General features: G+C 39.4%; 1 protein-coding gene and 1 long non-coding RNA gene across 6 annotated transcripts in view; one reads left to right on the top strand and one right to left on the bottom strand.

Annotated features, from left to right (window-relative positions):
• The window catches only part of LOC116183749 (uncharacterized), a 52367-nt gene extending 29754 nt beyond the window's left edge, over window positions 1–22613 (top strand). The window contains exon 3 of the long non-coding RNA XR_004148441.2: window positions 22530–22613. This is a non-coding gene — a long non-coding RNA (uncharacterized LOC116183749). The remainder of the gene's footprint in view (window positions 1–22529) is intronic.
• KMT5B (lysine methyltransferase 5B) lies at window positions 36–27170 on the bottom strand. 5 transcript variants are annotated; one of them, XM_021555183.3, is made up of 10 exons: window positions 27048–27170; window positions 20124–20360; window positions 19348–19495; window positions 10057–10222; window positions 8967–9076; window positions 7093–7259; window positions 6424–6443; window positions 6129–6265; window positions 4182–4378; window positions 36–2842 (listed from the first exon to the last, which is right to left on the bottom strand). In XM_021555183.3, exons 2-10 carry the CDS (start codon window positions 20275–20277, stop codon window positions 1377–1379), a joined length of 2565 nt encoding a protein of 854 aa, XP_021410858.1. In that variant the 5' UTR covers window positions 20278–20360; window positions 27048–27170; the 3' UTR covers window positions 36–1376. The 5 variants fall into 5 exon arrangements, with proteins under 5 accessions (XP_021410858.1, XP_021410860.1, XP_021410859.1 ...); XM_021555185.3 differs by having other exon boundaries at window positions 4191–4378; XM_021555184.3 differs by lacking the exon at window positions 27048–27170 and adding an exon at window positions 25123–26652.
• Between the last annotated feature and the right edge of the window lie 386 nt (window positions 27171–27556).

Below are 27556 nucleotides of genomic sequence, written 5' to 3'. Positions count from 1 at the left end.
ATTCATACATACAAACAATCCATTGTGCCCAGAAGTTTCCTAGCATTCTTTTATTAAAAACCAAAGAGCCAAAGATCGCCCTGATGCTCTTCATTGTTATAAAGCAGACTCTGAAGTATTAAGTGAATTATGTATGAGCGAAGAACTCCAACTGATGCAGAGTTTAAAACTAGGTTTACAGTTTCCTATTTTATTGGCATGGATGTATTTCTAAACTTAAAAACCTTTCTGGCAAGTTATCTCAATTTCTTATGACAAAATTTCTCACAACACACAAATATTTACAACATATACATATTTTTTCATTCTTTTACAACTGGTTCTTAAAAGACAAACAATTCTTAGGTTACCACAGAACAAAAGCTGTGACTTAGTTGTTTTTAATTTGATAAAACTATCATAAGTTAAAGTGAATAGATTTTTCTTTAAATTCCTTGTAGCATTTTACAAGTGCAACAGAAAAATATGAAGAACCAATTTAGGATAGCTGCAGTTCATTGGATAAATGTTGCCCGTCGTAATCACATTATTTCACAGCAAATTCTTGAAAAAATAAGCACCAATCATTCTTGCAAAGAACAATTTTATCTAAAAGTATTGAAAAGTGTTAAATACAAGGTGTTTAATTTACGTAACAAGCAATAAATACACCATATCCAAACTTTATTCTGCATACTGCTACCCTTGTACATATAATGTACTAAAAAGTCAGCAAATTGTCAACACCTTTTCATATTTTTTTCTCTTTTTTTAAAGAAATAAATTTGACTTCCAACCAACGGTTTGCTACTATAACAAAGGCCACAAACAGTACGTCTGGGACAGCATACAGTGTTAAAACTGACAAACTCCAAGGGGGAAAAACCATCTAGCAAATAAATTGGAAAGCTGTAGATCATTGCTGGTGATGTTAACATATACTAGAAAACCTTAATATGCTGCTACTATGATTTTGTAAATTGTTTAGTCAAATATGGTAAGAGCAAACTAACGCTCCTACTGATCAAAAATAACTCTGTAGCCACACTGTATTCTCATTGTCCTGCATGGAAAGATCTGATGCAATTTCGTAACTTTGCTTGAGCCTTTATTTTACAACAGAGCATTACCTCTAACTTGGAATTGCACATAAGAAGGCTATTAAAAAGTACAATAAAAATCTGCACAAATCAGACTTAAGAAGAGTCAGTATGCTGTACACTTTCTACAATATTACGCTGATAAGTGAATAAAGAAGTGCTGCCACTAAGTTTTTCAGAAAGTTCTTTAGTTGAGGAATAATCAAATGGAATTTTTGTTGGGTTTTCTATTATTTTTTTTTAATTATTTTTTTTTTTTTTAGAAACAACATACAGGTCAGTTTAAGACCTATAAGCTTATGCATTGAGCCTTAAAGACTGATCTTCTCTCCTCCTGGAAGAAATATCAATATCTATTGAATCCTTGCCAACAATAAGCCTTAATCTCTTCGCTGGAGGAAGAGGAATAAAGTCATCAAATTCATCATCATAGTCATCTTCCTCTTCATCATCCTCTTCTGATGAAGATTCATCTGCTGTTTCCTCTTCATAGTGACCATAATCATCTACTTCCATTCTTGACTCCAAAAGGGAGAGAGTTTCACTACAACACACACCATTTTCATGAAGGTCCTCCGGATATGCACCTCTGTTTTCGTCCTCTCGTTTTAGCTGTATTTTTAGTTTTGTTGAACTATTGCCTGATCCTGAGTTAAACCCATTATTTAGCTTTGCTACATATAAATTATTATCTTTTTCATGGTCTTTACTTAATTTTATGCTTATTTTTGAAGAATTCATTCCATCGCTCTCTTGATCATTTGCCTTGCTACTGCTATCATGGCGCCTACGAAGAGTCAGTTTAGGGATCCCAGAGCTATTTTCAAGGATAAGTTGTGCATCATACCTCGTGATTCGTCTTTTCTTTTTACTTTTTGCAGTTCTAAAGCTGTCTTTTGCTTTAAAATTGTCAGTTGTTACAGAGCAGCCACCAGATCCAGGGACACAGTCTTTAAAGCCAACAGGTGTGTCCACCACATTATTCCTCTCTTCAAGTTCTGAATGAGAACTAATCAGATCTGGTACTTCATCCTTCACAGGCGTGTTGTGCATAGTATCATTTTCCTCTGTCTTTGAAGATGGTTTCACAAGCTTTCCTTGTCGAGATTTCTTTTTTGATGTGCCTGCATCACTTTTCTGGCACCGACCCTCTCCTTTATGTGATGGTCCATGAGCCACATTGCTGTTGTTTAGTGCACGAGACTGCTGCTCTGCAATGTCCGATTGTGTTCCAGTCAAGTTACTCTGATAGCTATCCAATGTATTTGGTTCAAGCTTTGTGTCAGAGGTCTCCTTCAAACTCATCCTTGTTCTCATGGACCTCCTCGTGATGTATGTGCAGGGTGCAATACCACCATGCTCATAAGCACCTTTCACAGAATTCAGTTTATGTTCTCTTGCTGCATGCCTCGTTAAGCATCCGCTAGAGACTGCAACTTTGACTGGTCCCTCCAATTCTTTATCCTTTTTAATGGGCAAGTTTTTATACAAAACTACTTTAGGCTCTTTGAGAACTAAATTTCCCACTTCAAGCTTTCGAGAAGCATTCTTTTGCTCTGGCCTTTTGCACTGATTTCTCAACTTTATCTTTGAAAGTAAAGGCTTTGCAGGCTTTTTCAGTCTCTTTGGTACCCTGGAATTATTTATATGAGTTAGTTTAGATGAGGTAGAGTTTGATGATGCTGGAATTCTTGATATAGACTGTCTGGTTAATGTTCTATTTTTGCTGTTCTTTTTTACACCAATTGAAGATTTTCTGTTAGCTGAAAAAGAAAAAAGCAGTTTTGTTATGACACTACTATAACTTGAATTTCCCACTCCCAAATACTGCAGTTATTTCATTTATTTGAGGCACCTCCAACTAATCCATGAGACAAGATAGTATGTAGTAAGGAATGAGACTGCTTAATGTGCAACTCAGCACATGAAAGGAATTGCCAAACAGGCCACAAGTACATCAACATTTCTAGATACACTTCCCCCTACTACCACCAGTATACTAAGCTGTGTTTTCACTTAATTTCTTCTTCTACCAAGTGAAAAAAAAAAATCTATTTGACATTATTCACAGCTTTTGCTGAGTATTATTCCAGTAAAACCTGATGGTTAGCATGATCTAGTATTATCTCCAGGGTTTTTTTAATGGAGAAAGAACAAAAAACCCCAAACACCTTTATCTAATGTAATGGTTTCAGCTTCAGGTGAAACTACTGCCTACTGTGGCATGCAAAGGAGTTTTGTCTGCTTAACAGAGGTGCAACTCTAAATACTGGTAATCAGAAATAATAAAAAGATTTGGGGACATTTTTTAAAGTTTTTTTTTTCATTGGTTGGTTGGGTTTTTATGGTTTTTTTGCATTTCATTTCTTTACTATCACAGCAGCAAACAGGAGACAGATGGAACCACAGTGTTTTACATAGCTCCAAATCTGTTTACCAGTTAAATCAAAGTTTAAATAATTTGTATTTTGCCCATACTGAGGTTGGTGGAGATGGGGAAGTGAGGAAAGCAAATAAATCATACTCCCTACTCCATGGAGAGAAGTCTTGCAGGAAGATTACAAAGAAAAATGCCTTCCAATTTCTTCTGAAATTACTAACTGTGCACTTTCACTGCACAAGAGGTGTCTGAACAATCAATTCTGGATGTGGAAAGAGAAGAACTGCCAATTTAAAAGACCTCTAAAGGAAACAACTATTTGTTTAATAATACCTACTAGGAGTATTTATTTAGAAATTCTTTTCCTAAGAATTCAAACTATGTAAGTTTTCTTTCCTAAACCCTACTATTGCCTGTGGTACTTTATTGTATTTTGAAATACAGAAATTATTGGCAGGATTTTAACTGCCATGTTTATAAATTTGCTTTTGATATTAAAAAAAGGAAAACAAAAGAATAACATACCACCTATTGTTCTTCAAACACTTGTGGAAACCCATGAATTTGCTGTTTAAATTACCTTCAGATTCCTGAATAAATTAAGTTTTAATGACCAGTATGTGAAAAGCATTTCAACACTTAGAGAGGAATTCCATCACTGTGAAAGTTTTCCATGTTTTTGTGACGCCTTTAAATGACTCTAAGCTCTTCTCCTTACTTACTTGCATTACCTTTTTCCTGAGTGGTATCTGCATCAGTGTTAGAACTGACGGACTGGCTATCTGAATTCTTGCTGCTGTCACCCAACTTTTTAAGTCTGTTCAATCGTTTGTCTGTTTCTCTCAGTCCATATTTACTGTTAATCACAGGAGTAGGTGCTGGCAATCCCACTCTTGATTTAAAAGCACCAGTTCCACGTCTACAAATAAAAAGAGGACACAAGGTATTAAGAAATCTTAATGTAAACTTAGAGCTTTGTTTCATATGCAGTAGTTTGGATCCCAGGTGTATCTGGATCAACAATACCAATAGCCACAGAACTTGTTACTATTTTGTGGGCTGTTTTGTCCTCTACCTGTCATCCTGGGTGCCTAAATGTCTCAGCTGGCCAGCAAGAACAGCAGGATCACTAGGAAGAGTACATAGACATATGTAGAGAGATGCAAATCTTCCTGGTGATGACTTGTCGAGGCTTGGAACAAATTGTACTGCACCAAATCTACCACTGCTCCAAACATACCCACAGATCCTTAGATCCCAGCATTTTAACATTGCAAATTAACACTCTTTACAGCTTAGTTAAAATTGACACACTTAATTATTAATTTTTTGTGGTATACAAAGTGACTGTTGCCTCATCAGTCTTGAAACAAGCACAAAATGAGTCCTCACTAACTCCTCCCAAAATAAAGTATTATCTATTTGACTGCCTCTACTACCGCTTTGTAATTGAAAAGTAGATTCCCAAAGCTAAAATGACTCAAACATTAGATTTAAAAAGTAACACTTTCATGTACTTAAAATGCAAAACCAACAAGTTAATGAAAACGTTCAGACACAGAAAACTAGTTTGTCCTTAAAAAGAAAGTATGCCCATATTACACTGAAATCAATGATCAAAAGAACTTGAGAAAAACCCCACACTGCTCCATGTCACAAGGCAAGAACAATTCTAGTATCTAGTTATTCAACACTTTACAGTCTCCAGGATGGAAGTACATTTTTTACTAGCAGCTCTCAAGATAGTCTGAGATTGCATCCTTCACTTGGAATGATCTGACATCACATGAGCTTGGAGGTCCATGCTAGAGTGTTTTCCCTTTAATTTCAAGATTTGTTAGTGACCAAAGTAGCCAATAAAAATGAAAGTAGGATTATTAAACTATTTATATGCAGGTGCACTAAGCTATTTCTCAATATGAGCAGTATTTTGTCCTTTATAGGGTCTTCCCTCCTACAGTTAGATCAAACAGAACAGTGAGTTCTGTGCAGCTCCTCTTGCAACTGAGTGAAGCTCTCTCAGATGATGCTGAGCCTCCCTGCTCACAGTGAGAAGTTTCAACATGGCAAAAATCAACTATGGAATTCTTTCAGCTCATGTGAAGAAACCAGGTTGGGACAGCACATGCGAAAAACTAATATTGAATGAGGGACAGAGAGAAACAAATACAGTCCAAACCAGTAGATAATTACGAATACACAAACCCCCAAGCTCTAACAACACTGGGTGAAAAACTACTTTGCCCATTCCCAGCAGAAGAGAACTTCATCTCCACAAATAAAACATTAATGGAATTTGCTTTATCAAATGCAAAGAAGAGCAAAAGTTGGGGGTCAGTTCACAATGGTCTTGTAGAAGCTGCAACTGCTTTTCCTTCCAATTCTACTTTATTCGGTACAAATATTTTTAAGAATCTACACCCCTGTTTTGTTGTGTCTCATTTTGGGCTAATCTCCAGAATGGAGGATCAACAGATTAAGAGAACACAGAGTTCTCAGGAATCATCACCATTCTGTAACAACACAGAAAAATCATTATAGCAAACAGGTAGGAAGCAATAATTTTGTGTCCAAAAATCTGATTACTCATAATAAAGGACTTTCAGTTTCACAAAATAGATCATGAATATGCCCAATTCCATTTGAAAGCCATTTACATCAATGCATACCTTTCACAGGTGTAACATTCGCAGTATTCATTATTTTCTCCAAAAAACCCATCTCCGTAGTAACAAGAGATTTCTTCTCCAGGTTCAATATCTCTTAGAGCTTTCACACATGCTGTATCTCTGCCTGTTGATACGAACTGGAGAAGCAGATGACAGGAAGGGAAAAAAAAGGTTAATCATTAAGGCAGCACAGTATCTGAGTAAGAAATAAAAGTAACATAATTGGGGAAGAAAAGTTGGAAGGACAAAGAAATAAAAAGTGGGGTACTTTATTTATTTATAATTTCTTGCTTACCTTACAGTTAGGTCTGCAATCTGAAAAAGGTCCAAAAGATAAAGTCAATTAACTGTGGATAAGACCTGAAACATGAATAGTTGTAGATATCTAAAATAAGGATTCACTTTGACTTCAAAGACTGCAGAATCTCAACTAAATACTGGGAATTAAGTTAGTAATGCACAAAGCCATACATCAAAAGACTCCTGCTTTGGTATAGCTGCATTTCTGAGCTCTTGCCTATGCTATTACAAATGTCCAGTTTCCCTCCTCTTTAGGGTAAGCAGTTTCATCTTCAATCCTACCTGCTCTTCCTTTGGTACACAAATACAACACAATCAGCTAAACTTCTGCAAAAGGTCAAAGAGCCATAAGAAGTTCACCTAATGAAGGTGTTACTGTTGACTGAGTTCATAAGGAATTCAAGGTAACCCAAAATATGCTCCACTAATTTAGCTGCTAGTTCCAAAGTCTCTTTCAAGGAAAACAGCATCGCTTCCTAGAGCCATCTCCGAGTTTCAAAGATGATTAGCTCTGGCTGGGAAAACCCCAATATGATTTTGTCCTACATTAATATACTATTCCAGATTCAGACATTTTTCTCCAAGTTCTTGTGCTGTTTGGCTCACATTCAACACTTCTGAATTTCTCATGCTCTTCAACATGCTTCGTATACTTACTACTCACCATGATTGATAAATGCAGCAGGACCAAGCCATAGTTGTGCACAGTTTTTTCGTGTGGAATACATGACACTGAAATCATTTTCCCCATGTCTCAGCAGCATGTTTTCTTCCATTTCTGATAGTTCAGCAATACAGCCCACAAGTAATTCTATTTTATCATTTCGTTTCCTTTAATGGAAAAAGATTAACAGAAATAAGACTACATGTGCCAAAATTACAAAATAATTTCACAGAAAGAAAAGTTGTTATAGAATCAATTACATCAAATCTGACATCAGAAACAATTACAACCATTGTTTCTACAATTTCCTGAGGCTTCTTGTAAGAGTTGATTACTTCAGTTTCTGAAATTGTTAAAACCAAAAGCAAGATCTTTTCATTTGTGTACACTCCCTCCCCATCACCACTTGAGAAATTTTGACTTCCTCCAGCTGCTCTTGCTTGTGTTTCCTAAACTTCATCCTGTGACCAGGAAAACCCAGCAAAATGAAAATGCTTACAGCTCCACAGCTTTTTAAATAAGGCCCAGAAGTGACTCCAACAAAGGCTGGAATTCAAGCAAGATGTTTTCCTCACTCATGACTAGTTCTTCAGCATGAAGCTGGTCCTTGAATGAGGAGGGTGAATGACACTTAAAAAAATCAACAAAACCATGAAGCCTTTGTGTGCAGACAGCCAATATGCCATCATGACTAGAGCAGTGCAGAGGCACTGAATGCTCAGCCTAGTAGGAGCACAGAGTTTCATTTTCTTGTGGGCGTTGTTTCCACTGCTCTTCAGAGTGGCCATTCCACATTACTCTGACAGAGATGACCATGGAGATACTAAAGGTATAGGAAGGACACGAACTAAAAGCGAAGCCGTTTAAGAGCAAATTTCTCCTTTGACAGAGAGTGCTGAGAACTCTAATCTCTAGTTTGGAGTCCTGATACGTTTCCAGGTATCAGCAGGGTTAAGATGTAGCCCACCTGTCTTGCTCACTTCTCAGGCTGCTTTCAAAACAACCACATGCAAAGCTTCTACCCCAAAGAATCAGCCAAGGGGTGAATTCAAACAACAGCAACAACAACAAAAACAACCCCAAACAAATAAACCAACCCAAAAAACCCCAAAACCCAATCAGTATTTTTTGGGTTGTATCAGGATTGTGGAACTCTCAGCTCTGGTCATGAAGAGCTGGAAACTGTCCTCAGTGTATTTAAAGCTTCCTCTACAACAGGTGGAGATTGTGTTGCCACTAGCAGGATGTCTGGCCACTCAATCCCAATGTGAACAAACATAACCTCCACGTGTTATGGAATTGTATGTACCTCATACAATTGGTGTCTACATTTGAAGTGATTTTAAAATCTGAATTAAGGTAAAATCTGCTGGTGCTGTCACACACATGCTTATAATGAAACTCAGATGTGCCAGAATGAGATGGGGCACACTGGGGTTCCAGCCTTGTGCTTCCAGGAGAGATTCATCTTGCACAATCAAAATACACAAACAACACCCGTTTAAAAAAGGCAAAAACCTCATTTTCCCCAGTTATTTGCTGTATAAAAAATCTGCCATAATGTCATGTTTCTTGTGGAAGTCTAACAGCTCCTGAGTAGAGAAAAACTGACTGAAAACAAGATTAAAAAAAAAAAAGTATAATGAAGACTATATGCATAAATCCAAACATACATAGGACTACCTTCCAGAGGCATGGATCCTGTATTATGTACTTAGCAAAAACAGAGAGAAAATTAAATTTTCAAGTAACAATACAAATAGCCATTTCACTGGTTGCAGTTTTAATTCTAAACCACACTTTTTAATATAATTTTATAGATTCTTTCAAATGATTGACAGAAACAGAACACAACAGTAAACTGTATTTCTTACCATTCTTTTGTTGCAACAATTTTGGCTCCATTTTGCTCAGAAGAATACCGATTACAAGGCAGTATCTCAAACCCACTGTCAGTTGCAAACATTCGTAAATAAATAAATACCTGCAATGAAAAAACGCAGTACTTGTCTGTTACAGACAAAATGGAAGCAGTGAGGAACTTCTTATATAAATAATGAAAGTGAACAGTACAAAACCACACACAACATGGATACTGAAGCAGGATGCTATCTGCTGAAATGAGTTTCTATGCATTTAAGATATCCATATTATGTTGATCTTATTTCTTCACAGTGACTTGTAGGAATCCTCACACAGGTATCTTTAATTTTCTTAAACTCTTTGGATAATCAAAGATACCTGGAGTGATACAAAATTGGTCCAACTAATGAAATCACTGTAACAAAGCAGAACTTCTTCTGCTAACTCTTTCTTGCATTACTAGATTTGGTAATTTTAAAGTAGGCCACATTCTTTTTGGTTGTAGCCGGAAACAATAGATTAAATCCTGAAGAAGCATCTTTTTTTTTTAAGTAAACAGTATTATGATTTTTTTGGCTTTGAACTTTGAGAATCAAAAACTGTTATGCTACATACAAAATGGATTTGGGGCCTGGGAATTGGAGGAGGAACAATCCTTATAGGTATAGCCCCTATACCCTTATGGGTATAGCCCCTATACCCATAACAACTGGGGCATTTTGAGGTAACAAGGCTACTCCCTTTACCCTTATCTTCCTTTGTCACCCAATTTGAATTACAACAGTTGTTAGTAAAAAAAAACCTAAAACAAACACAAACCCCCCCAAACAAACCACAATACAAACAAATTATGAAGGGGAAAAAACCCCTTCCTTTCTACACTCTATTAATAAAAGGTAATGCAGGTTAACAAGAAAAAAAAAAGGAAGGGTGTGTCTAGTTAGGCTTTAAAAAACAAAGGAAGTTTCTCTTAAAAAAACAGTAAAACAACATATAACAGAGCAGTCAATTGCTTTATTACTGCTACATTCTTAATAAATTTTTACTTTTTCTTTGCCTTTCACCCATCTGAAAAAGCACATTAATTACAAATACACCTACATGTTCCTTGAACAACCTTTCCTGCATTTTGTTCTTGTTAAGAAAATAGTGCCGGGCCCAGTCACCTGACGTCAAGGACTTGAAGGCTTTTTCTAAGTGCTCATCTTTCTTAAAACGTTCAATCACCTCTTTGAGTTCTTCTTGCCTTCCTTTAATAGGTCGAAATCTGAAATAAAAAATAAAGCTATTCCAGTCCACCATCAGTCATTCTCAATTCTTCCTCAGTTACAGCACACAGTTCTTTATGCTACCCATAGAAATGTTTAACTTCCTGCATAAAACACTGACCAACTTTTGCCAAATCCAAAGCCTTTTTATACTGATAAATTCACTACATGGGTTTATGTGGATTGCAGACTTAACATGTGCATTCATATAAAACACAAGAAGTATCTACAAATACTAACACATAGCAGATGCTGTATCTGTGGAAGATTAAGGTTCCAAAAGTTAGTGCAATTGTAAGAATTTTTCCCCCCAAACAGGAACTCTTGGGCATGTAAATATGAAAACAAACACCTGTACATTAGCAGAGAATTCTGCCTTCTTCTCAAAGCTTTAGATTTAAGAAAAACTACCCTTTATATCTTCAGTGGGAAAAAGTAGCAGAAAAAAATCCTGCATGACTGCCAGAAGTGGAAGCTCCACTTTGGAGCTGCAAAACCACCGAGAGAAAGCAGCACTTAAGAGATTTTGCCAAATCCCTATACATTGCCTTTGACTGAGCTCATACCCATATATGCTCTGCTTTGGGGCAGAGGTGGGGTGTGGGTATTTTTAAACGCGTGCCACACCCCAGGGGACTCTTCACAAAGCTAAAAATTTCCCAGGATCATGAGAAAGAATTTTCTGCAGCTCTTTTTACATCTGTTCTGCTTACACACAGTATGACAGAAGTGCTAAACAAACTAAGAACTTTTCAGCACATGTGTAAGAGTAAGTCCTGTTACTTGTTGCTGGAAGTGCATTACTATTCTGATTTTATTTCCTCTTACTTGCCAAATGAAATCTGTATTTCATTACAAAAGTAAACAAGGTGTGGGGGGGAAATTCTTGAAATTGATGGAAGTAAACCTCAACTTCCTCACTGATACCCTGTTTTTTAAATCTTCATATGAACTGGCTTATTATCACCTTAGAACGCTGAATGTTGCAAGTAACTTATTTTAAATGACCATGTAAGATTTGCCTCTTCCATGCCACTTGTATAAAGGAGACAAAAAAGTGTTACCTCCTGATTTTGTTTCACTTCATAAAATACTCAAAGTCTAATCAGAAATAAGCAACAACCATGAGGATTCAATTTCCTTCCTTAGAAGGAAGATGCTGTATTTATGCACCTGATACAATGAAGACAGATCTCCTAAGAGCAGAATCACTTTCAGCAGGTTATCAGCGTTTCATGCTACTGCTTGTATAAATTTCTCAAATCTCCATCTGAAAAACTTCTTGTGACATAATAACTTAAGCACACTTTTACACCTTTTTGAATCCAGCAAAATTTATCAACATAAACCTGTGGGCTTTCAGAGGACATAGCACAGTAAGGAGTTCTGAGCAGACATCAGGTTCAGTTCTCTTCTGGCTGGGATATGACATTGAACATGACAGCAGGAATCAGTCAAGAAACAGATGCCTGCTTACAACTGTAGCACACACCATGCCACAAAGTTTCAAATCAAGTTCTTTATTAAAGAATATACTTGTATTGTCACCCCAAAAAGCTAACTACCTAATAAGAGACCTTACCATGCAAGAAAACTCCTCTCAGACTACAGATGACAGAACCATTATTTTTGTTCTACAGCACACCAAAGTCTTCCTCAACTTGCCAGTCACACATAAAAATATCTCTGCTCTCCCAAAACCAGAAAGACTTTGCCCAGATTTGATAGTCATAACTCACAGAATTTCCTCTACATGAAGGGAATTTAAAATCACACAGTCTAAACTGAACCTGACTAGTTTCAGAACAGGACTTGGCATTCACTTTCAGTTTCAACCAGAAACAACTTTCCCAGCAAGGAGCTAACTGAACTTACACAAGGAGAACTAGAGAGCTCACCAATTTCCACAAATGAGTAACGGTAATATGTTGCTTACACCTCTTTCTGCAAACATCACATAAGGGAAAAACCCACAGGATTTCCAGATAAAATTGGTCTTCAGCTATGTCTGTTTTTGCTGGGCTACATGAATGACTGCCCTCTCCCTTACACTGTATTTACATGTTGAAATACACCATTTTTTAGCTAAGTGACCTGCAGGAGCACAGATAGGTAGAAAAGCCACCATAAGCAAAATTGCATTAACACCCGAGACAGGCAATATATGTGCTGACAGACATCATAATACTTATTTATCATCAAAAGGCTTCAAATATTAAGAAAGCAGTATTCCAACTGAACCACCAGTGAGGAAAAGAAATACAGATACAAAAGGATGGAAGATCCTAAGCTTAACAGCAGCTCTCAAGACCTACAGAAAAAGAATCAATACCCTACATTTTCTGGCAATTCAAAGCACATTCTACAGCCCCAAGTGCTTGTATTTTAGGTGTTTCACAACACATTATTCTCAGAGGCTGACTCGATGTCTACCTGACCTTAGGTATCTTGGAACCTCGCCCCAGCCCTTGAAAGTCACTGGCATACCTCCCTGGATCACATTCAGCAGGTGTCTCTATGGATTCTTGTCTCAGGCACCACACTGCTGGTGGAATTCATTTAAGTGATTAGCAGAAACTTTTGTAACACCATTCATACAAAGTAAAATATTTAGTGTATGCCTAAGCCCTTCAAGGACCAAAAACATGGCTGGAAACAAGAAGAGATTGTAAAACCCCCAAGACATTACAAGGTCAGATGAATGCTGGACTGCATGACAGTATTCCAAATGGGAACTGGGTTTTTCAAAGAACATGACTCTGCACCCAGAGGCTCAAAAATTAATACTAAGGACTCTCTGCAGCACCTCTATCAAAATGTTGTTCTTAAATCGTGACAAGACAGAGATAATGAGAAAAGACAAACAGGAATCCAAACAAGCAAGAAGTATCCACAAGTGCATAAAAAGATGCTGGAAACCAACATTATGTTCAACACTTCACTCCAAGGCTTCCCAAACAGATGAAACAGAATGACACTGTGCACCCTGAGCCTGAGTTAGAGGGCTGTTCACAGTTCAACAGCACATGTAAATTGCACTGAGAGCATATGAAGTTTATAAACAAATTCAGAATACTACAGTCCAGACTCCTCATGAAAGCTTTAGTCTTTCACAGGTGAATCTTCATATATACTTTAAAAAGTACCTTCTCATTTGAGACACTGAAGAAGCCAAGAAAGCCTAGAAGTCCAATGTTCCTGAAGAATTTGGGTCTGCTGATAGATACCTCACTTGTCCCAGGAGTGTAATTAATTAGTTTATTCATTTTTTTTTTCAACCAAAATGCTAATTGATTTTGAGAAGCAACCTTGCATACTACCATTTTGGTGTTACATGGCTTCCACATTTACACATGAGATCAAAAAAACCCCCAAAAACCTACACATCTGCTGGAAGAATCTACACACTGTTTCTGAGCCTCCACCATGAAGAGAGCCCGAAAAGGCCCCACAGCTAAATGTATACATATAAAATGAACCAAAGAAACTAACTTTTAAGTATCAGTAAAACAAGTAACTAGTTCAAAGAAGAGAGATAGAAAGAGCACAAGGAAACCAACAGAACAAACCAGCCAACCCAGTCTCTGAAAAAAAAAGGCAATTAAAATCAGAATTGTTTATCCAGACTTTTGGTTTCCTCCTCTGAACAGTATGCGTATTAAATTCTATCATGGAAACTGAACAAGACACATTGGTGTTTGAATCTGCTCACAGGCACAGAATCTACAAGCAGCTTCACAGCTCAGGTCTCATGGGACAGGAAGATTGCTGCAAGACACTCAGGTGTTAGAAGTGAGCAAAGAATGAAAACCTCAGATACAACAGAATCTTTAAAGAAATAATATCAGCCCTTCTTCCTGACAACCTGCAGAACAGAAACTTTTCACACTTCCCTAGAAAATACTTTTTTTTAGTAGTCAACAAGATCTGATAAAGGTGTGGCTACTACAGTTTCAAAATCAGATAGAAGATGATCTCATCCCAATTAAGGGCAAACTGACATGGTCTCAACAAGGAAGACGTAGGAAAATGGCTTGGGGAAGCAAAGCTCTTTCTCTCTCCAGTTTCTCTTACCTCAGGAGTACTTAAAGACTCTTGGAACTCCAAGGTATAAAGCCAAAGGTCAGTGAGATGCTTGCCTATAAAGGAAGTTAAAGGAGAGTTTCTGGTAAGTTCAGAAGCACAGTACCTTGCTCAGTTTCAGTCACTGAGAGCAGTGAGTTTGAACAAAAAGGATAAATTGATCCTGCAAGAGATCCAGTATGGAACTCCACACAGCAAACCAGTGCATGATAAAGAGTTTAACTTCCAAACCTTGTTTCTCAACTTCTGACTAGGGAACAACAAGAAGAGTGAATTTATCAAAACCAAATCAACCCATTAGCCTTTTAACAACAGGCACCTTGTCTGGATGGTATTTCTGTTTAAGCTGCTCTGGAAAACAGCAAGTTTATGCTCACCTAGTACCAGAGATTGAGCACTAATCTGAAACTACAAGCCTGTTAAGCATTCAAGACAGCAGAACAAGAGTTGAAAATCATCTATTTAAAATAAGCATAAACAACTTAATTAACATACATTTTGGCTTCCTCCCTGCCCAACCCTGTAGTGTATTTTTTCCTCAAAATTAATTATACAAGTTATGATCAACTTGTTCAGCATTTATTGCCATTGTTTTCATACAGAAAAAAACTAAAGTTCTTTAAAGGCCAAATTCAAAACAGCACTTTTAATGAAGAAAGTAATCCACATTACTTAAATGTCTTGAACTGACACTAAATACACACCAGTGCAGTCGTAACACCAATATAGTTGAGAATAGAAATAAATAAAATTCTCACAATTTATCAAAGAAGTACTTTTAAAAAATAAATATGGGGGACACAAGAAACCCCCCAAATCAACAACCTAACACTTGCCTCTAATCCTATTCTGACACTCCAAATCGTAAATTTAATTCAGCAGGTAACATGACCAATGGATGCAAGCCATTCCATGTTTTGAAGATGTAAAACTTTTTGCTGAAGCTAAAAGTACAAATAAGAAAACTGTAAAAGTAAGGTGGTATTGGTTTGAGGGGCAGGGCATGGTTTAGCGTGTTTTTTTGGTAGTGATTTTTTTTAAAATTCAAATCATTTAGGAACAGCAAAACAGTTGGTTCCAATGTAATCACTGTGTGATTTATATACAAGGAAGGAAGACAATCAGGAGCAAGGTAAAGGACTTTACTGAATTAAGGTATCAGTAAAAAAAATCTAGAAAAAATTAAAAAATCTGATTTTATGCAAAAGCCAATCAAAACAATTTTGTGACGTACACAGACACCAAGGTCTGAAGAATGTAAAAGTTTCACTTTGAAACAGGTTATCACTACATAAGAGTTGTATACCTTTAATCCAGTATCTCCATAGCACTACAACACTGAAGCTGATCTGTATGGCCACATAATCTTATTTAGCAGAACCCACATCACTTTTTCAGCCTCCAGACCTCACTCAAGATGAATAATGAACCCTTCAATTATAATACGGAAATGACCTAAAGAACGCAGAGGAGATTCAGCACAGGCTCATAAATGCAATGAAACTGCTTTGTGCATTTTGTCTCTACTGCCTAGTGGTGACTCTAAGGGACGAAGCAGCTTCCTGCATATCATCCCCAAGCACTTAATGTTTCCAATGGAAAACATGGAAATTCTTAAAGCTTTGTCCTTTAGTCCTATGTAATCACACAAAACCACCCACACCATACACCTGTTTGTAACTTCACTAAAAGCAGCAAACAGACCACAACATATCTGACTTCCTAAACCACCTGCAGATTTGGAGACACACTGGAAGTGCTCTCAGTATTCCCTAGCATGATGCTGGTGCTTTAGGGACCCAGGAAACAACACTGACTGCTAACAGCAGCAACATGATCTGGAGTCTGGCTTAAGGTTTAAACAGTAACACTTTGATATGCAAGATAGCATGAAGAGCAGATTAGCCACTAAGGCATATGACTTTAAGATTCAGCGCTCAGCCTAGGGAAAAGCACCCAAAAATAAGAGATGGCAAGACAGGCAAGAACTCACTTAGCATTTTACAAGTGTCAGTTTTAATCTCAAGTGTTTGTCAACCTTCAACCCAGGAAATGTAGCTTGCAAAATGAGTTTTGTTTTTACCACAACAGACAAACAAAGGCTGATATAACAGGATTTGTACAAGAAGAAACAAAATCTCTAAGAACAGCAATACTTGACAAGAACATACTTTTTAAGACATGGGGTTTCTTTTATTAACTGCTAAGCTGCTCTTCTGTTGAGATAAGAGCTACAAAATTGAGGAAAGAATGACAACTGGGCCTGTAAAAAAGGTTGGAAGCTGTGAAAACATCCTGCTTTCTCTTGGAAATCCAAGTGGATGCAAAAAATACTTTTGGGTAAAGCCACTGAGGATATTTCCAGAGCTACATTGTTATACTGTCCTTCAAATCCCTAGTGACAAGACATTTTAGAGGAACACTGGACAAACACATTAGGGGATTCAGTTGTAAGCTTTTAAGAAACAGTCTTCAGTTCTTTCAGACATTCCTGATTTGACAGTTTACAGAGCCAACAACCCTATTCCCAAGATGGTGGGCATTCACAAACTGCAGGACTTTAGTTTTGTACACTCAGAAAAAACCTCCAAACCAAAACACAAAAACACAGCAAGTAAAGTAACAGTCATGTTCTTAGCATCCTACTGTAAGATTATTAACTCAATATAAAGACGATGGAAAACAAGTAAATTTCAACATCAACCTAGATACTTTACTATGAGGGGTATTTTCTTTAATCAAAATACTCTAGATAGATCAAATTTACAAACTCTTCACCTGGAATAATTAAGTAGAAAAAGTGCTCACAGAGAAGACACTCATGGCATACAAAAGTACAGACCTGGCTTCCAAGGTAAGGGGAAGAACTTCAGTAAGTGATCATCAACTCACAATGGGCTGCAAAAATACAAATCTCTTACATGTTTCCAACACAGCACAGCAGAACAGTGGCACAGACACTTTCATAGGGCATCTTCAAACAAATCAGAACAAGGGAACAGGAAATCTTTGCTTGCCACCATAACTGGCTGTTTTATTTTAAGTGTATCTCCATACACAAACTACGTAACTAATATGACTCCATGGCACTGAAGCAGAAGATGCCCAAACATAAGCTGCAAATCTTCAATTCTACTACATTGTAATATTTGGGTACTGGCACTTGGCATTTTGGAAGCAGTATAGTTTTTTCACACCTGCTTTCCCCCCACCTTCCCTCAAAGCCATTAAAATAACAGTAAGGAGTTTTAGAAAGACTACAGTTTACTAAATGGAAAAAGATAATCTAAGCATCACAGCCACAGTAACAAGGAGGTGTCATCACTGCCCCCAAAACATAATCAAGAACTATGCTGATGCCTGGGACTTTAATTATTACAACATCAGAAACTTTCTCAATCGGACAATATGATAGAGGGAGAAGGTGTACATCTGATAGGAGATGTAAGCCTCACCTAAGTATTTCCCATAGTGCTCCAAGATTATTAACTACTGTCCTTGAAGACTGCCTGTAACTGTTCTCCAAGTCTGAGAAAGGAAGAAATACATGATAATGGCCTTTGTGTGTAGCCTTTTGGTTCAAAATAGTAATTAAATAAGTATTTTAGTTGACAACCTATCAACATAAAACAACATTCACAAAAGTAGCTTCTCCAGCTATGACAACCATGTAGTCATTAAACAACGACTATATCATTTCCACAGCAAAAAGTGTAAGACCTAACAACCTGTGCATAACCTGCAGACAGGTTCATGCAACAGAACAAAAAATTCATTTCAACATATATTCTTAGCTTGATTAACTAATGAAAATACAAAGACACTTCAAACTGAACTGACTGAACTGTAAGGATACATACCTGGACAATGTGCTACTGTAATCAATAGCAGGGAGGGAACAGGAAAAACTCCAACATCCTTCTTAAAGGAGGATGTTGCACTCCCCAGCAAAAAGGAAAGATCTCTTTGGGGTAAGTCTTTACAATTATTAGGACCACACTGCTGCAATTTCATGTGCAGCTGATACTGTCAGGCTATACCAGCAGCTATTTATGTAATGTGACAGCACCAATTCATCTAGCAGTCATTATTGACTCAAGCAGTTTGTTGCATACATACAATTTGCTTAACTGATACTGTGTGTATGTGACTGTGCTGCACAGGTGAAATGTCCTTTAAAAATAGTCACAGCAACAGTTTGAAGGGCTGAGGGTCTGTTTCTCATGATGTGCTGCCAGGAAACTCCAGCTCTTATTATTGCACAGTAGTAAGCACACAATTCCTGTCCTTAGAAACTTGTAATTTATATACAGTTTCCTCATTAAGGTATCAATACAGATCTTGCATGCAGACAAGCTTAAGAGAGATCTATAGAACACAGTTATCATCAGTGATACATCGGTAACAGGGAGAAGCACAAACAGCTAAACCCTGAGACCACAGTATTCACAATTCAAAGCATTCAGACAGATGTGTAACAGTGCAAAAGTAGGTGCAACTCTGGGAAGCAAGTTTCCAGCTGGCACACTCATTTATCTTATCCACACAGACAAGTCTGAGTAGCAATTCCTTCAGCAGGGGTCTGCAAGAACTTCAGATCAAGTAGCACCAACACTGAAGTGCTCAGGAGCTACATCTTCTGATGTTTAAGAATAAGGAAGGAGAAATAAAGCATCGAGGCACATGGAATAAACAGAAAAGTTAACAAACACCGGCTTCTGCCTTTGAATAATTTCAAATGACTACTGGTTTCAAACTTACAATTAGTTAAGTGTTTAAGCTAGAAAATGATGCCTATTACCAACCTGTTCTACAGCACAAATACACAAGACTAATGGAAAGCCCTATGATGGAGCACTGTGGGCAGCTGCATTTGTAGTGCTGAGCTCCAGACTCACATGCAACACCCTTTTAAAGGCAGAAGCTACTCACAAATTTGCATTCTTTCACTTTGTTATAACATGCACAAAATTCCATGTTTTTGCTGATTTACATCAACTAAGAAGATGAATTCTTTTCTAGAAAAATAAAGACAAGTTACCTAGTATTCATTTTGTGTGTCTGAAAACCTAAATAGGGATCAAGAACCAAACTAGTTGCTAGGTCATCATTTTCACAGAGTTCCTTGGCAGACATTCCAGAGGAAGGCACATAACGACTTTGTCCCTCAAATCCTGAAGCACCACTACCTGCAAATAAGAGAGCACAAATTAGATATCTTTTAAGGGACATGATAGAACCCAGCTACATTTAGGGACAGACAAGACACACAGGCTGGAGGCAAAAAATACAGGACAATTGATGATGAAGTACCTGGAGAAGCAGAATAAAGGACTGTAAAGGACATCTGAATAAAGGACTAATTTGCATTTAATCCTTCATCCCAGACCAATAGCAAAAATAAGAATCCATATTCCTTAAAACCACTGCAGAGTGGCTATCGATATAAGTGACTTGATTAAAAAATGGGGCTTACTTCTACATGTGTATTCACTGAAAGCTGGGCAAGTACTTCAAATTACATTATCCACTTCAAATCATACTAGTTGTCACTTAGTGCCAATCATGCATTTTATAATTACAAAAGTTCAAAATTAATTTACACCCAGTTATTCTTACTTGACTTTTAAAGTGATCTGAAGAAATCTATATTCCTGAAGGGAGTTAACACATCCAGAAAATATCTACATAACTAATATTTCTGATGTTAGCTCCATGCTGACTGCAGACCTCTCTCATGAATTAAGGTAAGACAGAAGCCTGGCTGGCAAACTAGGAAGTAAATCATAGCACTAAGCAGCAGAAACATGTACATACATCTGCTTGATCTTCTCTCAACTCCATTTTTGCCCGTCTTTGGATTCTCCTTTCCTGCATGCTGCAATTTGGTCTGTGCGTGGTCATTAGATGACTTGCTTCCACTTCTCCGGCCATTCACTACCATGTTCTTGGATTCTCCCAGCCACTTCATACCCACAGACAATCTGACTCAGTTGCATTTAGTCACTTTTCAAAAGGCTTGGAGAAGTGGATGAATAAATTCAGTTCCAAGTCCTACTGGAAGTAAAACAAACATGATTAGAACTTACTGGGAAACTGTTTTCAAGACACAAAGTTTAACAAAAAATAGTAATAATGCCCCAACAATAATAATAATAGTAGTAAAAGAGAACTGAAACACAGCCTTACCCCCACCCCCTCCAAAGAAAAAGTGGGGAAAGGTGGGAGGAAAGACAGCAATATGCATTTGCATCAGGAAGAAAGAAAAGCTGTTCATTAGCACCAGTACACAGAAATGTGAACAGGTGAAGTACTGTCCTACAATTTACAATGGCATCCGGCAGCAAGGACAGAATTCTGGAGCTGATAAATTGCTAATGACAGCACATTTTTAAGAGCTGGACTATACCAACAGATATACCTGTAGAAGTATATGCACATGTGGGTAAACATGTCCAGAGCTGTGTGACTCCAGACCCAGAGTATTTTCAAATACGTATCCAACTGAGATTCTGTCTCCTAATACATAAATCCCAGAACTTACTGGGAAGTCTACAGCAAAGACCATTTTACATGCATCCTCCAAGAACTAAAGATGAGCAGAGTTTGGAAGAATAGAAGAAAAAAACTAATCAGAAAACAGACATTTTTGCAATGAGGTTCGGGGAAAGATGTTACATCTTTATTCAAAAATCAGAGCTCAAGAAACCCTCAATGATGACCTGGAGGACCCAGGCTACCAGTCTTACTTTTCTATATTACAAAACAAACCAGTCACAACACACCTGGTTCAACATGCCAATACTAAGTGGGGTCACAAGTAGAGTTGCAATTTTGCAGTACACAAATGTCTAGCAAAGCAAATGCTAGTTTTTGTCTGAAGTCTCAATGTCTTTTGCATACATAATTATAAGAAAGCTAATCATGTTTTTGTACACAGTTGTGTCTCACTCTGTATAACTTGCAGGATACGATCTGATTTACACAATTATTTTACAATTGCATTTACACATTAGGAATTCATTCTCTTGATTTTAATTCACCCTCCTCCCTACTGCTTCCTCACAAAGAAATAAATTGTGCCTTTTCACTTTACTGTAATTATAAAAAAAAAACCAATGCTCTGCTCACAGCTGGTATCAGGCCATTGCAACACACATTTCAATCTGGTGGAAGAAAGTCACAATAAACTAATAGATGTTTGAAATTCTGTCTTTTGTAGAAATTCTGCTTTTTATCAGGTAAGAGTAAGTAAATGACTAGATTTCTATTAGACACCTATGTGATCCAACTACCTAAAGAAATACTTATGGCCAGATGATTAGTAATTAAGTTATTTACAAAGATACAGAAAATTGAGGCAAATTAGGGAAAGTAAAGACAAGCATGTTGTATATTAACAGACTCATTGGCTAAAAGCATCTTACTAGAACTTATCACCCAGCAACTGACAGGTTTTAGAACCTTTTAAAATTGTTACAGAAAGGCAGTAAAGACTATAAACAAAGTGTAACAGAATCACACTGAGCAAAAGCTGGCTCAATTACTACATCAATATCAAGAAAAAGAATTGAGATGGTTTCAGTGGACAAAGAATTTTCTTGCTGCCAGTAATAGAAGGGACTTTCTTTAACCCCAAGATTAATTCTATTCATTCAACTATAGGTAGACCCAGCTCTTTTTCAAGGTACTGCCAAAACACCCTTGGATAGGCTTTTTTTTTCATTTCACCGAGCTTGCCTGATAACCTACACATGTAAGTTTATGATAACATACATCTGAAAAAAAACCCAACCCAACAAAACCTCAAAAACAACCAAACAACCCCTTTAAACTTCCTTTTTAAGCATCCTACCTGAAATTCTGTCAGAAGAGCAACTCTGTGAAGATCTGCCACTGACTCTGACATAAACACTTAATGACAAATCCACTCTCAAACTTTATCTTACTTCTCAACCTTTACAGGGTTCTATAACTAACCCTGATTCTGCCATGTTTTTGTAACATTGGTAGCGAAAAGCATTAGAACATAAACGACATAAAAAGCTTACATGAAATTCGGTCTTGGTGTCTGTACACCAGGACTGAAGTCCATGCTGTGCTACAGCTCAAAAGCAGTACAGGTGAATGAAATTACCAAGACGTCCGACTGTAGGTGAATCCTGTATTGTATCCAGCAGTCTGGGGGAAATGCTTACTGTGGTATTTTCTGACAATCACCAGGTACAGCAGCCAGAGTGGGCTGAAGGAAAGGCGTTCTCTGCATGGAGAAGGAAACCCATCTTTCGCAAGGGCCATTTGAGCAAGGTGAGTACTGCCTGGGCTAACATGTTCTGCTTAACCAATAACAGCAATGACAAGGAAGGTACAACTGCAAAGGTAAGAAGCAATGTGGCCACAGAATGATACACAAACCGTCCTAAACATTAGAAAAAATACTTTGTTCTGCTCCAAAAGAGATTGATACAGACAGCAACATAAGTCCTCCTCAAGCAAATTCAGGCCATTTAATGGTGCATAGCACAATTCTGGTAAAAAATCATTGTTTGTTTGGGCTCCTCAGCCCAATGAGCAAGAAAACCTTTGTCTCAGTCTACTGCTGCCTCTATTTTCCAGTATCAGCCAAATGACAAACTTGAAGACTGCAAGTGTGCTTCTTCAGCCACTATTCCATAGACAAGAGGCAATGGGAAGAAACAGATGCACAGAAATTCCACATGAATATAAGGAAGAACTTTACTGTGTGGGGGACTGAGCACTGGAACAGGCTGCCCAGGGAAGGTGTGGAGTCTCCCTCACTGCAGCTATTCAGGATCTGTCTGGACATAGTCCTGTGCCACGTGCTCTGGGATGGCCCTGCCTGAGCAGGGAGGTTGGGCCAGAGGACCCACTGAGGTCCCTTCCAACCTGATTTCTGTGACTCTGACTCCTTCTCCCAGTACCCAAAGCCAGCTTTCCAGACATGGAAAGCTGTTTCTGGCTTTTCCAAAAGCCAGAAACAGTGAGGATTCCTTTTCCCATGAACATCTCAGCAGATAATGCCAACAGAAAACCTGAAAGAAGCAAAAGCTGCACCACTAACCATCAATGTGGTATTCAATATATCTTCTGATGTGATTTGTTCTCACTGCTTTCTACATCAGATTCATATTGACAAGTCCTTTAGGAACTGAGGGAGAAAAGGCAGAGATGAATACTATCTTCCCATTCAATAAAACACTCAAATATACTTACACCACTATGTACTTCAAAACTCTTCCTACAGAGTTCTGCCATCAAAATCTAACACTACACCTGGACCACTAAGGACTTGAGGTTTACCTACAACTGTGAAGTTTACCAGCATAATTAAAGTTTCCAAGGGACCTTTTGTATTTCAATATAAATGACCACAATGCTGCTTTAAGCCTTTATTAATAACATCACTACTCTTTAAATCACACTGCCTTTAGCAATTCTATTATGGTAATTTGACAAGCACATTTCCTCAAATACCAAAACATAGCTCAATTACATTTGGTACCTTTCACTGAGGTATCGGGCATTTCATTACAACAGTACTCTTAAAAATGAAAATTCAAGTTTCATTTACTTGGTTCTAAATTTATTAAACCTATTAACACTTTCTGAGCATTATTTGCATGTCAATAACATTCAGAAGCACCATTCAACAACCGAAGCACAAACAATTAGTACAGACAAGCAATGGACCTCCTTTAAAATATAGTTTATAGATTTTTAAAATAATTATTTTTAAGTACTCAAACACCTACATTTTGGCTTGCCTTTTTTTTTTTTTTTTTTTTTTTTTTTTAATTAACAATAGCTCCAAGAAAGTTTTCCTCAACAAGACAGTGACCTAAAGCAAATATAAGACACAAAAAAGCCCCAACAAAACCCCAGCCTCAGCTCTTCTGGACAAATCAGAGGTATCAAGAGAAAAAACAAAGGTTTCATTATTGATAACCCTACAAAAAGTAAACAGACCGTGGAATTTGGGGAGCAGAGCAAAACTGTGCAACTAGTTTTCCTATGGGATCACCAGAATAAAAATGACTGATCAAAATACAAGCTGAAGGAAAACTTGCACAGCTTTAAGGAGCTATTCAGAACAATCAAGTTTTGTTGAGAAGACTTGAGACTACTGAATCTGGAGGTTCAGTAAACTGGACCCCCAAAAAATGTTTTTTGAGTGTTTCTTTTCAGTTAGTTAGTGCTGCGAATAAGCTCAGTGCAGAACAGGACACGGATAAATAGTGGCATGGAGAGGCTGTAAGACTGTATCAAAACTGACTCAGGTCAGTCCAGACTGTTGCAGAACTGCAGCCCCAGGATGGAGTTTGGGAGAGCAGATCTGGATCCAAAACTGACCCAAACCCAGGCTCCAGTCTCTCACCAACAGCTCGGCCTGTACACTCCCCTTTTTTCTTGAGCAGCCACATGATTTTTGTGTCAATTTGGATACTAATCCAGGCACAGAAGCAATCCAGTACCAGCACAAAATGAGTGTCAAAGACCAAATCATACAGCAGCTCCAGCTCCTCCTCCTCTGCCCTGCCATGTCCTCCACTGGGGGCTCTCTCAGGGTGAGGCTGAGCACAGCAGCCCAAAGCCTGTGCGATTCCCCCAAGTCACTGCAACAACTCCACTGTTCAGCAGTCACAGAGATAATATAAAAGCTCAGCTGCTTCCAGGAGAGGGAGACCCTCCTTCCTCCCACTTGCCAAGTCACACAAACATTTCCACCAATTCCGGTGCTCCGTGGACTTCTCCATAACCCAAATTAGCTCTGTGTGTATGCAGCTATGTGACTTACACAGGTTCAGTTTGGGGCAGCCCCACCATGCTGGGTCAAACAGTCCAATGAAGACTCCAAACCAGTGTAACTCCAAAAGTAGTGTTTCTGCCCCCACAACTGCTTATGCGCTCATCCATGCATCTTCCCTCTGTGCCAACAAAACAAATGCAGAGCAAAGTGACCCGAATAATTCGGTCACTGAATCAGGGGAGTCACGAGACAAATCTGAGCCTGGCTTGAAACAAGAGTGGATGTTCTGGGGCAGGGGGAACACACAGGGTCAGGGGTACTTAAGTACTTAAGCTGGGACTTCTTTGCATCTTCAAACCACAGCTCTGCTTTGGCACAAGGGCATCACACCTCACACGTACCATGCTGACTTGGGCAACAGACTTGGGCCTTAAGCATGTGCTGTGTGCAGTGAAGAGCATACTGGGAAGTGTAGTCCTGGAATAGGATAGTGCTAACAGAGCAGAAAAAGCATTCAAGAGCCCTAATCTGTCCTGTTACTGAGTATACAAGGATTCATCATCCCACTCATTCATTTTATATGCAATACATTAAGCTATTGCTTTAAATAAGTCTGAATTTCCAGTTTGTGAGCTCCAGTGGGTATAAAGCAGAGATGTCTGTGTCTATCTGGTGCTAATAAGAAAACAGCCTGATAAAGAAACAGTAACATCCAAGTTTTCAACCAAGTAAGCCTTGATTTCCTCCCATATTGTTACTTGCAAGGAAGAAAGCAGAGAACTGAAGAGAAAAGTTCAGTATTAAGAAAATTGAAGCAGCTGCATATGTAGTTATAATGGTCAGATCATGGAAACAAGGCATGGCTCCATGAGAATTTATGCTACAATACATTTTATCCTCATTGATAAAAACCTGCCAGTAGGTATTTATAGCTACATTAAGGAACACTGATCATCTTGCCATCTCGTATCACAGAATCAAACAGGTTGAGAAAGACCTCTGAGAACATCGAGTCCAATCTGTGACTAAACACCACCCTTTCAACTAGTCCACGGCACTAATTATCATGTCCAATTCTTTCCTTAAACACCTCCAGGGACGGTGACTCCACCACCTCCCTGAGCAGCCCATTCCAATGTCTAATCACCCCTTCTGTGAAGAAATTCTTCTCGATGTCCAACCTAAACCTCACCCGGCACAATTTAAGATTATCGTCTTCTCCTGAGACGTGTTGAATTTAACGCACCAGAAACTCCACAAAGTTCTACACTTCAGGTTCTCACTGCCTGTGACACACCCTGACAAAACACCACGCACTCTCCCTCTCACTCACCGGTTTTCGCGTTTCCGAGAGTAACGTCTAAGGTAACTTCACTTTAAAGTTTCACATACAGATGTTGGACAAATACGTGCCTTTTACTCCTTCCCTAATGGCATGTATCCCCCGATGAAAAATCACAAAAACCAACTGTAACCCAAAAATCACACCAAAAAAACACCCCAAGGCAACTAGTCCGGCCATTCCATCAAACCGAGAGGGTCACTAAAACCACCGACCCAGACGCTGAGCTGCTGGAAGCGGCTGAGAGTCCGAGCGCAGGGCCGGCCCGGCGGAAAGGGGAGCGGGACCGGGTCCGGCCCGGGCGGCGCCGCCCCCGCGCCCGCGGCCGCCCCCTGGCGTTCTCCGCGCGCCGGCGCCGCGCGCCCCGGCCCCGCGCGGCCCCCGCCGCCCCCGGCCCGGGGCCCGGCCCCGCCCGCGGCCGCCCCTCCGCCCGCGGGTCCCCGCGGCGCCCGCCGCTGTCAGAGCCCCGAGGGCCGCCCCCGCCCTGCCCGCGGCGGCCCCGCACGCTGCCGGACCCCGGGCGCGGCTCCTCGCGGCCCCCCCGCCCGCAGGGGCGCAGCCCCCTCAGGGCCCCGGCGCCTCCCCTGCCCCACAGAGCACGCACAGACCCTCCCCAGAGACCCAAACTCACCGCCGCGCGCTGGGGTCCCCCGCCGCCGGCGCTGCCCCCGCTGCCACTGGGAGAAAATGAATCATCAAAGGCAAGGGTGGGGGGGGGAGGGGGAAGGGAGGAAGCTGAAGGGGGGAAAGTGAAGACCAAGCCAGGGAGGGGCGGAGTGAGGAGGAAAATTAAGGCAGGGGGGGAGAAAAAAAAAAAGCGGCGATAGTGATAAAAAATAATTCCAAGTGGGGGGAGGAAAAAAAATGGCGGATTAAAATCCAAGATGGCGGCGCCGAGGGGCGAGCGGCGCAGGGGGGAGGCGGCGGGGAGAGCCGCCTGGAGATCCCTCCGCCGCACCCCGCGAGAAAGAGTCCCCCTGGCTCCCCCGCAGAGACCCCGCGGGGTGGCGGCGCGGGCCGGCCGCCGCTTCCTCGTCCTTCTTCTCTTTCCCTGCGGGGAGCCCTCGTTCCGCCGCCCTGCCAAGCCCGGCGAGCGCCGCGCTGGCCGCCGCGCCCCGAAGTTTCTTCTTGTTCCTCCCG

The sequence above is a fragment of the Lonchura striata genome, chromosome 6, assembly GCF_046129695.1.
Source record: "Lonchura striata isolate bLonStr1 chromosome 6, bLonStr1.mat, whole genome shotgun sequence".
Taxonomy (NCBI): domain Eukaryota; kingdom Metazoa; phylum Chordata; class Aves; order Passeriformes; family Estrildidae; genus Lonchura; species Lonchura striata.
Note: the sequence above shows the minus strand (reverse complement) of the source record. Positions and strands in the feature narration are given on the sequence as shown.